This window comes from Homalodisca vitripennis, chromosome 3 (assembly GCF_021130785.1).
Source record: "Homalodisca vitripennis isolate AUS2020 chromosome 3, UT_GWSS_2.1, whole genome shotgun sequence".
Classification (NCBI taxonomy): Eukaryota; Metazoa; Arthropoda; class Insecta; order Hemiptera; family Cicadellidae; genus Homalodisca; species Homalodisca vitripennis.
In genome coordinates this window covers 60,884,060-60,896,830 of record NC_060209.1, presented here as the reverse complement: position 1 = coordinate 60,896,830, position 12,771 = coordinate 60,884,060, and the positions used below count along the sequence as shown (strand labels likewise).

Genomic DNA, 12,771 nt, shown 5'->3' with positions numbered 1-12,771 from the left:
AAATGTAAAAAAGCTGAATAAACCGTACGTTACTTTTAGTGAAACATCTGTAAAAATATTTTTTTTATAGGTTCATCCATAAAATGTGTCGATTTTTGCTTAAGATTTACGATTTGTGATCATTTATGAAATTGTTGTACACTGTAAGTTCAACTCTGTTCAATGGGTGAGTTGATAAAAAAGCCACTGTTGAAACCCCGTGACAATGGAATAATACAGTATGTTATTATCAGCAGTAATACTTCTACCCCTTGAACTTTATTGACTTGTTATCATACGCTTAGTTTGCATAAAGATAAATAGATTAGAAGTTTTTATTGGTAAGTGAAAGTAGTTGTTTAAAGGAAAAAGCACCAATAGTATCAACAAAGGTTAAGGTGATGCAATCGATTTTGGGTTTGAAAAAATATATATATTTTTTAATTCGTAGCTCTTTAAGATAATTTCTCTGAATACAGATAGTATAGAAAACCTTATTTATCACTCCTCGTGAAATTACAGGTATCAAAGTAAGCAATTTCGGCCATTTTTTAATCAGGTCCAAAGAAAAACGGCTGAAAATAAAAATGTGAAATATTTACAGTATGTACATGAGATGTAGCTTCAGGGAGTGACATGTTTTCTATTCATATATGACTTTAAGAAATTGTGTGTGTGTTTTTATAAATTAAATACACTTTAAGATAGTTTATTGTTTTTAATATACTTCTAAAGAAATTAAATATTCTTATAATAAAAAATAACATGTAACCCCTGGAGCTACATTTCAGTACATACTTTAAAAGTGTCACGATTTTATCTTCAGCAGTTTTATTTGGGCCCGATTAAAAAATGGCCTAATTTACCCGTTTAAATGCCTGTCATGTCACGGGTTCTAAAAATATATTTATAATTATTTTTGTATTCTGTAAATTTAACAAAAGAACTTACTTTCCTAACCCAAAATCGATTACACCATCGTAATGGACTAACGTTATGTTACTTATATAAGAGGCATATACAGAAAGTAAGTGTACTGAGGTTCTCACGGTTGGAGGGATTTTTTTCGATATGTTGGCTACACTGCTGTAGCTTGATTCCTCCCCTCCTCAACGGGATTTGTTGATGCGACAATACGATTCGTGAAAAATGTTAATCCAATCTCCAGCCATGTGCAAAATTCGCGGCGTCATCCGTTATCTCGTTTACAAGAGAAAAACTCCGGTGGAGGTTTATAACGAGATACAACCTACATTATTCCAAATGATGAAGCGGAGAAATTTATCTCCATGGAGTTAGTATCGCCTCAAAAACTTTTGTCTGGCTTCCACTCAATTCAATTTCTTGGTATGTCAGCTGTTTAGAGACCTACCTTGCGGACAGCTGCCGATATCCGAGGGTTTCTGTGATGGTTTCGTGTAGTCTGGATCTGGAGATTTGTGGAAATATTGCAAGTTCATCTACAGTCAATCTTTATGGTGCGCATTTTCAATTTTTTTTTCCAGAATTAAAGGTCTTCTGCTCCTCTGATCATCGTGCCCAGGCGCACGACCGTATTTTAAACTCGCGACAGTACTTGAATACACTCGTACAATTCATAGCTTCATCACAATTTGCAGTTTTTACCTCATTATAAGCTTTAACCGGAGTTTTTCCTTTCAAAACGAGATAACGTATGATGCCATACATTTCCCACTTGGCGGGAGATTGGATTGACATTTTTCACGAAACATATTATATCGACAGTTCCCAACGTACTGACCTCGAACCGGTCTCATTGCGGAGGGGATGAATCAGGCTACACGGTCTTGTAACTAACAAGTCGAAGAAATCCCCTCTAGCCGTGAGAACAACTTATTTCTGGATTTACCTCGTACATTTCTCCTCCAGATAATCTCTGATAATCTCAGATAATCTCTCCAATACAGGCATATTGGACGTTCTTATTTTTTGTAACAAATACTCCTTTGCCCACCAAATTTGTTATACCTTTAGAAATTTTGTTCACTAATTACAAATCTTCTTGTGCAGGATCGAAAATAAATGTTTTGGTATAGCTCCAAGAAAATTTTTCGACGTGAACACGGTCACTACAAAAATATTTTAGATTTACAATCACTGCCTGCGAAATATGAATGGAGTTCAGTGACAGAAAGTGTTCAAGTTATATTATACAATTATGTTCATTAAAGAAAACATCAATCTTGAAGCCCGCTAATATTTGACGATGGTAATGTTGTAAAATAGCTTGCAGACACGCAGTTGCATTATGATTTGTAGAACGTATATTCGATCTAAAAGTATAACCTTATTTTAGTTTTAAATCAGTAAAATTTAACTCTTACACTCGGGGGTTTTTAATACTGCAGTAATTTATTTCCGAACGCATCTGCAGTAAAATTAAGAATGTAACACTTGTTAGGTGCAATATATTAATAAACACTTAAAACTGTCTTCACCAACGTTGCATTAAACATACCCAAAATACTTGAAATTTGCAACATTCAACACAAGCGGAGACTTATTTTTCTTTAGTTATTTCTATTTCCAAAGATGTCAGAAAGTAATGAACCCAAGTAACAACCAAGTCACGTGACGCTGACGAAGTGAGAGCAGTTACCGGGTACTGTAGTTAGTGGAACTGTAGACGGCATTGTCGGCAACAATCTCATCTCTGATCTCGTAGCTACCGTCGTAGTCACCGGGCTGTACCGGTATCGTATCTCGTCTTCCTTATTTTCAATGTTGGCTCCTGATAGCCACTGACTTGGTAGTTAATTACTACTAGCCAGGTCACGTGACGCTGACGAAGTGAGAGCAGTTACCGGGTACTGTACTTAGTGGAACTGTAGACGGCATTGTCGGCAACAACTCATCTCTGATCTCGTAGCTACCGTCGTAGTCACCGGAGTGTACCGGCATCGCATTGTGTCTTCCTTATCTTCAATCTTGGCTCCAGATGGCCACTGGCTTGGCTTGTGCGTCTAATTACTTCGGCCCAGTTGATTAATTGGCAAAAGTAACCACTGACCAATCATTGTTAAGGTAAACGTCGACGCATTGGAAGTTTAAACTTGTATATAAAACACAAATAAACTAATAACAATCGAGATGTTTCACTCTTAACCTAACTTAATCTTACAAACAACTGCATTCAAATAGGTATAGTAAAAATTGAGTTGGAATGAGTAAATTGTTCCTTTGGAATATTTATAAACAGTATCTTTAAACAATAACAGGAGGCAAGTAATTATTTTATTTTATTTTAAACCTATATAATTACTTGGACATTTTTACTACGAAAATAAGTTTAAAAAAATATAGTTGAGTTTTGTTGCTGGATTGCACGAAAGAAAACAAAAAAACACTAAGAGTATTTGAATTTTATCTAAATAAAACTTTTCTTGTACGTTTAATGAAAGTCAACATTTAGATACTGTACGTATATTTCCGGAAACTTAATTAAAATAGAGGCTTAGGTTATATAATAATAGCATGTAGGAATCTTTCGCTGCTTGATGATTTTGCATATCCCTTACTCTTCTAAACTCGAAACAATTTCCGCCTCCCTCTCCACCTAAGGCAGTAATTATCATGTTGCTAAGGTACTGGAAAATGTTTGTATAGTTGTTACAACTTGAACTTTATCAATATTTCACTGATAACAAGGAAACCAGAATATTGTGGTATTTCGCTTATCACGCGATATAGCAATCTAATCTTTCTAGTGGAGTACCAACACATCGATTTTACTTTATTTTAGGTTATATTTATTCTACAGTAGATGTAAACATATTTAGTCAGTAAGTACATACATGTTTTAACTATATTTCTGGCTATTCATGAATAATACCCAGTGCTGTACAGGAGGATTAGTCAGTAATTAATTACACGAAAGCAATTACTCTAAGTGTGGCGGTGGATAACAGTAGTTAATTAATCATTTAAAAGCCTTCTCCGCCAAGTAACAGCTGCGCGCCTTCAATATGTATGATGCGGTTTTGCTATTCAGTTATGAACTGCAGTTAGCAGGGTACAATGTTGAAGGAGCTAGTATTTAAAACGCACTGCCTTATTCATAAGAAGTAATCTGATTTTTCTATATTGTATATTTTTCTATATCAGAAATATAGATAATGCTTTCTTATATAAATTGTTCTAGAAAAAATTATACGTTTATCTCCTATGTTATCAAAGACATTTTTACTATCAAAACTGCAAAAAAGAAATTACTTTTTAACATGTATTGCAGAATAGTATTAATTGGCTGATTTGTGTTTTCTTTAATCTCCTAAAAGTAATGTACTAAACATGTTGGGAAAATATTCTTTTAATTCTTTTGAAAATCCGTGAAACCCATTTTGAGGCAGTTATTTATTTTCAACATTTACCTTGAGGTATATATTATTGATTCCCAATACACATAAACATATAGTTTTAAAATTTCTATAATTAAATATACTTAAGAGCCTAATGCAGTAAAACAACCTAGTAGTTTTACTCTATAAGAACTTTGGTGAACATCAAACACCTTCATATCCTTAACTTTTGGTGGAAGAATCATGAGAGATGTCTTTTTTTATATATTTTAGTTAATATGCATCCAAATGTTCTTAGGTTTGGCTTGTTAAATGTATACTTTTTAATTTTTGAGAAATACTTTAAGTTAAAAACAATTTTAAAAAACCTAATAACACAGTTGAAAAAAATTAAAGAAGCATTTGGATGCATTTTAATCATTACTTTATTAAAATGGGACATCCTATGATTCTAGGGCCAAATTAATGATGTAAAAATGTTAAACGTCTTTCACTATTCTTATTTGGGTAAATTAACGTAAGTCATCAGTACATCTGCTGCTGTCTCTTAAAAATTAAATTAAAAATAAATAAATTCAAACATCTATTACTTTAAAATAATGTTTAAATATTTATGTAATTTACTCACTAAATAAAGAATGGAATTAAATATTAATAACTCTTTTCCATGTAAAGAACTTTGCTATTTTGAAAGTCTCTTGGAACAAGAAAATGTGAGCCGGGGTAAGCCTGTGCAACAAATGGGGGTCCTCTAAATTATCTACTGAGATTCTACCCTTCACTTTGGTTTTGTTCCAGCTGTTTTCTAAGAGAAGTGTTTTGTCTTTTCAATTCTGGGGCTGGCACTTGGCTAATGTATATTACTTGTTGCAGGATGTGGTGGACGATCACGGGTAATTTTGGCAACATTCTTCCCATCGACTGGTCAAAATCATATGCCAGGAAAATGCACATGCCTACATTGAATCTCAATGAAAACAAGGTGCGTATTAATGTAAAACCATGGTGTGTGTATATTCTTGTATAATTATTTAAGAGCTTATTTATCATGATTAATTTTCTATTTTAACAAGAATTACAACAAATTTTCCAATAAACCATCAGAGTTGGGATAAAAAGTATTAAACATGTGGCATCTTTGTTATTTATAGGAATTTTCAGGACGTTTTTGTATGAGCCAAAAAGTAAAACATTCTTCTTTTATTAGCTATCCGCAATTTGTATTGGTAAATAATTTAAGCCTATAGAACAACTAATCTGTTGAATTACATTTTCTATATTGCTCATCCTTATAAAGATGTCTATTCTTTTCAGTATTCAGTTACAAATGGCACTCATTTTTAATATTCAATCTAATCTAACTAAAAGGTACATTTTAATAACATTTATTAACAGTAATTTTTTGAAGCCTGTTTTATTTCTTATGCATTGAGAAGTTTTCAATACTATCAAACAATGGATATCACTAAAAAGCGTCCATTAGATGCATTTCTGAGCTGTCCATACAACTTTTACTCTATAATGAAGTACCTTTTATCTGTTATGGACACTTTTATTACTACTGTTTATTTCATAGTATTCAGAGTTATACCAAAGGTATAGAAAATAAGAATTACAAGTAGGGCAACAAAAGTTAATCTTTACGTAAAGTGTAAGATTTTTTATCTACTTTAATTTAAATGGCTGCCATTCAACCCTTAGGGTATATCATTATAATAAAGATCTAATATTTCCATACATTCAAAAATACACTGATTATATCCATACATTACAGAGAGCCTGTATTTATTTTCTCAAATTTCCTCTCCAATTAAAAGAAAGGTTTTTCTAAATTTAAAAATTATTCTTCACAATATATTATTAAATACATTCTGGTTACATTTAGAATGATGTGGATTAAAAGAAGCAACTCCTATGTGTGTATTCTATACATTATTATACAATCTACATCCCTGTTTTGTTAAGCCAATTTTGCTGTAAATGAAAAAAAATCAATGTAAAATCTTGTATAGTTTAAAGTCAGAGATATTCAGAATGTCACATCGGATGACAGATGTTGGAACCAGAGCTGTTCTGCAGGATTTACTTGTTCAGCTGTTATCAATCAACAGTCAGCTCAGGTAGTGTGCCAGAGACAGATGGAGAACACCTGTGACCAGCAGGTTCCAGCATATGGCCTGTAACTAGAGGTTGATGACTGTCTGTGTACTTCCACTGATTTATTTATTTTGAAATGTTTTTCATATATATTTACAATTTAGTTTATGTATTCTACAGTCACTATTTGCTCAATAAAATACAATCAATAAGATGGTGCTTTTTTCTTATGAGATCTACCAAAACATGAGACGTAGCCTTTATACATATTGTTAAAACATGTCACGAGGCAGTTACATTGGGGGCCATCTTGATTTGAATCCTATAAGATCAATGTTAAATCTCCCTTATATACATTTATATAGCCTTACATTTCATCATCACGTACAAGGGAGATTTATTTATTTATTTATTTTCAATTTTACATGACAGCTACAGGACATGATATAGCACAAACAAAGTACAAAACCTTCAATTATTCCCAAAACAGCTATCTTAACTAAAATTAATGTACTCTTAATATGAACTTTAACATAACAAACTAAACTAAACTAAACTGCTGGCAGTTACACAAATTAATATTAAAATTTCTTTACACAACATAAATAAATGAACTCTATAAAATTTAAAAAAATAACAACTTGCTTCATTGTACACATACACTTCTACAATGAACAATAAATTAAATCAAAATAAAAGGTTGCTGCATATCTTTAAAATATTTTCCAAATTATCATTAAAAATATCTATGTTTGATTGGTTTAAATTAAGAAACCGTAGAGTCTTGTACAAAGGAAAGTTATAATGAGAAACTGTTTCTACATGTAGGTAAAGCAAATAAATTAAATTCTCTAAATATATGATGTGGTACATGCAAACCTATGTGACTTAACAAATACGAACTATCAACTGAATTATTAAGTAACTTACATAAAAAACTTATTGAGGCTAGTTCCCTTCTTATGGACAATTTTTTAATCTCAAACATTTCCCTTAAATTAGAAGTGGGCATGTCGTAAGGACATACATAATTATGTTGTTTGTAAAATAAAAATTTAAGAAATTTGTTTTGTATTATCTCTAAATTGCTACACTCTAACACATTTATTGAATTCCAGATAACAGAACAATACTCTAATTTACTTCTTATCATAGTTTTATACAAAGTCATAATTGTCTTAGTATTGTGGAAATATCTTGAATTTCTCTTGACAAAGCCCAGAAGTTTGATGTCTCTCATATTAAAAATATAGCTATATTATATTATAATGGTAATTTTTTTATCAAACAATACAGATTTTCCTATAAGAAATTGATATAAATAATTATAAAAACGTTAAAACTTGTAATGACAGGAGATCATTTTTTTGTATTTGTAACAACTCATTAGCTTTGACACACTAAAATCTAGTTATCTGAATCAAAATATTGATGGATTTCAGATGAGTTCCTATTAATAATACTGTTTTAATCTTTAGCCCCATGTCAAAAGCGTAACCAGTAGTCAGCAGCTCATACCGTTTACTCGATTTTGAGAAATATTTTACAGAAAATATGTTAGTTTTTTTATAACCTCCCAACAAGAAGAAACTCATTAGTAGATACCAAAGTACACATTATAAGTCAGTATATGTTAACTCTTCTTGCTTTCATTGATGGAAATGTTCAACAATAACATCGTCAAAGTTCATGTATAAAAGCATTTCTGGATTTGAGTTAATGCTAGTCAGAAAATATTGTTTCACTTAATTTTAAAATTTGTGGCCCGTAAGCCCTGGCCTAGTGCGCCATTTGTAAATTTGTCACTGTAGGATTATTGTGTGGCTTTTGCAAAAATGGTAAATGTGATAAGGTAAGCCATTTGAAAAGGATTTTCTGATAGCATTTATAGATTATAAGCACAAGGTCTCTACAAGGTTGATAACTTTGTTGGATTGAATTCACTGCAGAGGATGGTAGTTGGAGTGATTGAATCACTCACAGTGTCAAGACTGTACAGTGAACCTAAACAGAGCTGAGCACAAGGCAGTACAAATACACCTTTACCGATACTGAAGATAATGTCACTCCAGAGGAGCGCAAAGGACCTTATTAATTAAATGTAAATAGGATTTCAGACATTGTCCATTGGTATATGTTACAAAATGTATAACTCAATGGTTCAAGAATTAAAATCTATACTGTTCATCAGATGGGAAGATAATACATAAAAAAAGGAAAGAAAAGAAGGAAAAAAGAGACAGAACAAGAGGAAAAAGGAGAAAGAAGAGAAGAGAAAGAAAGGGGTCAATCAAACCCGAAAATTGCTTGGAGTCCAGACAAGAAAAAAAAAATTATGGTTGCCTGTAAAGTCGGTTTTACGGGCGAAGATTTTACGTGACAACGTCTTTTTCTCGGTAGAATATTTATTGATATGAATATTATTAAATTGCACAATAGGAACAAGGAATTGAATGAAAATAAGAATTGCACAAATTTTAACTATAGAAATATATTTTGTTTACTAAAACATTGTACATAATTTGAAATTAATTAAAATTTGTTATTGTAAATGGTAAAGTTGAATAAAACATTTACTAAAATTGGAATTTGAAATTCTTGCTAAACACAGTTAAATTCTAACTCCGCGCGTGGTGATTGGTCGGTTTAGTTCGTTTGTTTGGTCGCACTGTTATGACAGGTTAGAGGTTATATAATTTGTTATTTTAAATGTTTGACTAGCAATACGTGCTGTTTCTTCTCAATCGACTGAATTACGATTGATTGCAGAGTGATTTAAACTAATAATTTACTTAACACTATCAACATTTGTCAATAGTATGACATAACCTATAAACTCAGTTTCTCAACTTTTGTGTCAATCTAACAATTAATCAATCAATCATAGTTTACGATAATGAAATATCAGTGTACAATTATTTACCTTTATTGTTGTAGTTGTTGTAAATGACGAATCTAAGCACTCCACATTTTCACGAATAAACATAGTTATCTGCTTTATCCCGTGCGGCGGACCCACAGTTATCTGCTTTATCCCGTGCGGCGTGCAGCGGACCCACTGGACGGGCATCGTAACGTTACCGGGCGTTACACTTTTTCATGAGTGACTCCGAGCCGCAACCTAATTTAAGACGTTGTCATGTCAAAAACCAAGACGTTGTTACTGCACAGGATGCAATTCACGAGCACAAGAAGTCCAAAGCTTTATTACACGTCAAAGAAGCACAGACTAAAGTGGGATTCTAACAAGATAATCAATGTTGGCCCTTCTTGCGGCCTTGTGGCGTTTCATCTGAAACAATGAAACGTTGACATTTAGTAACATAACGATAGCAAATGTACAAAATCCTATTATACTTTCAAACCTTCATCAGATTCTTTTGGATGGTTCAAGTCATTGTTTGTTTAGGACAAGAGTCTGCTGGACGAGGGGGAGCTGAGCTCAGAGGACGAAGCTGTGGCCAGTGACTTGGACATGCACTCCCTGATACTGAGTGGCCTCAACCCTGACACAGAACCAGTCAAGACAGCGGAGGAAGTCATCAAGGAGATTGATGACATCATGGAGGTAACAACAGGTTTTCTATACAATGTCCATTTAGACATTATGCATGGTCAGAGATAGAATTTTTAGTTTGCGTCTTGTACTATCCACGAAGTTTGATCAATAAGGGGATAATTAATTATCATTTATCAATTATTTATCATCCATCAATTATTCTATTAAACATGTTACAGGATATTTAAAACTAGATTGAAAATGAACAAAATATATATTTTACTGTTGTGTCTGTTAGCTTTGATTATATTAGTTACACAATATTCAACATTGTACCACGATATATGTTTATTTTTGATAACAGTGTTACCTTTAAACCCATATTATTGTTGTCTGTCCTATAACTCAAGTTAAATAGGTCCTACAGATGTGAAACTTGGTAAATAGATTCTTCTTGGTCTTGGTCCAAGGAAAAATTCTATTGATATTGAGGTCAAAAGGTCAAAGGCCAGCAAAGTTGTGGAAGAATCACTAATTCAGGGAAATGTTAGTCATTTCAGTACAGACTTTTGTTACTTTCTGTTGAATTCTATATAACAATTTTTGCCAACGTTTTGTAGGACTTATACCATAGTGCCATGGTCATGTAATCCACATGTTTGAAGGTAGGACTTTGAGAATGGAATTTAAGGATGTGATTTTAGGGAATCAAACTAACATCCTTGACCACATATCTATCCTTATAAAAAATTGGAGTTGGTGGAAGAGCTTAACAAAATGGAGGCATTTAACTTTTAAAATTGCATATCATCAACTTACCAATGTAGTTGAATTCAGAATCCCTATGATGTAGACCACACAATGGTCTAAGTTAAAGGCAGGACTGTTCTGGTTGGCATTGATCATGGAACTACTCAGCATTGATCTTGCCAAGACACAATCAATTATAATTTTCAGCAAGACTACATGATGTATGTAATTTGTTTGTAATTTAATATAATTTATCCCTGTTGATAGGATTTCGAAGATTTGCTATCTTTATATGTTACACAGAATTTCAAAAATCCTGTTAGCCTTTCACACTATGCACGGTAAATAACAAACTTTTAACATAGATTATTCCTGATAATCGCTATATTTATGTTGACATATTGTTACAAATTACTCTCTCTGACTCTAGACCAAATTATCTTGGAGAGTTATTGCTGATGTAATGATCACTCTGGTCAGTACTAACTTCTATATACTGTTTAGGAGACAACATCCACAGAATGCACACCGGACTCAGAAACTGTTGAGGATGCTTTGCAGAGGAAGGCCAAGGAAGTTCTGTATTCTCCACTATATGAAGACAGTAAGTATTAAAGATAATTCAAACCCAGAAGTCTCACTGAGTATAATAACTAGGACCTGTTATAAGAATTTTTTTTAGTGATAAGCTATGCCCTGTCAATGGTAGTCCTAGGTCTGGCTGTTGTCTAGTGCTATAAATTGTGTTCCAGTGAGTCTTATAGGTTCTATGTTTGCTTTACTAAATATATAATGCATGGATTTTAAAGTTCTCCTTGATAGAACATTGTATTTGCCACTTGTGTTTCAGATAAAATAAGTACACTAGGAAAGATTATTACCAATTGTTATTGAAGAATCAGAAGCTAAAAATAGGACTAATATAATTTTGGAGACTTTGCTCTATTTTAAGACAGGTTGATTATTGTTTACCTCTATGCGAGATGTGAAAAGTTGTATTTGTTTTGATAGTTTATAGGAATAGATAAAAACAGTAAGTACACCAAGTATTTTATTGCATTTACATTGGTCTACCGAAATCTGTTGACTCATCAACAAAATAAATGAAGCTTTAGTTATCTTCTCTGTTATGTATGTTCTGTGATGATCAAGGTTTGCAATTCTGGTCTACTCAGAACTTATAAGAAATACTCCTGTATTCCCCACTGAGGTCAAGGTTGTTTCCTTATTCTGCATCAAATTACCTCACACTTTAGTTTTAGATTATTCACTAATAAGCTTGAGCTACCTATCATGCCATAGTGGTGTCTCACTCCCTGGAAAGCAATAACAAATATACATTTTTGAATAACATTATGTACATTTTATTCTCATTCATCATTATTGTTTTTTTAAAGAAAATATCATTATAAAGATGGCTACTGCAGGCACTAATCCATGCAAGTGTCCTGAGTACCTAAATTTGTAGTCTAGATAGAGACAGCCTTGTGGAGTATTTATTAATGGAGTGGGTAAATTATGGTTTGTGCAGGTTTATAATGCCTCTAATAGTTAAAATATCCCTGATTTTGAAATATGGGCTGATATATATTTTCTGGATACAAAGGAAATTTATGTGATTATTGTCACGAAGGAATGATTATTGAAGTGTATGGAGAAATATTATGAATAAAGGAACATATTTTAAAACAGACAATTTTATTTATAGTTGATTTTGGAAGTACCAACCAAGATTTTGATATAATGTTGTCAAAATAAAAATAAATTAGTGAAGAACTCTTTTAGATTCTAAAATTAAAATTGTTAGATATGTTTTATCACTTATTTGTTATTTATTTACAAAAATGTGCCAAATATTGAAGAAAATTTTGTACCGTAATACTTTACAATATTTTTGAATGGAATATTACGTAATGGTATTTTTATTGTGAATATGATATCCTTAGTCAGTCAGATTATATAAATCTTAGTGTAAAATTTTTTAGGTTTAATTGGTTCATTTAGATGTTTGAATATGGGGCTTACAAGGCTCTTGACTTAACATTTGTTGAAGCACTGTCTAGATTTTACTTACAGACTGACTTTGTAAAAGATATAGGCCTAAAAGTTATTAAGGTTGAAGAACAC

The 12,771-nt window shown here is 32.2% G+C and overlaps 1 protein-coding gene across 1 annotated transcript in view; it reads left to right on the top strand.

Annotated features, from left to right (window-relative positions):
• Positions 1 to 12,771, top strand: part of LOC124356984 (fasciculation and elongation protein zeta-2) — a 112,882-nt gene that overhangs the window by 78,516 nt on the left and 21,595 nt on the right. Inside the window, exons 2-4 of the mRNA XM_046808335.1 lie at positions 5,172 to 5,280; positions 9,805 to 9,963; positions 11,149 to 11,248. Coding sequence (XP_046664291.1) covers positions 5,172 to 5,280; positions 9,805 to 9,963; positions 11,149 to 11,248 — 368 coding nt within the window. The remainder of the gene's footprint in view (positions 1 to 5,171; positions 5,281 to 9,804; positions 9,964 to 11,148; positions 11,249 to 12,771) is intronic.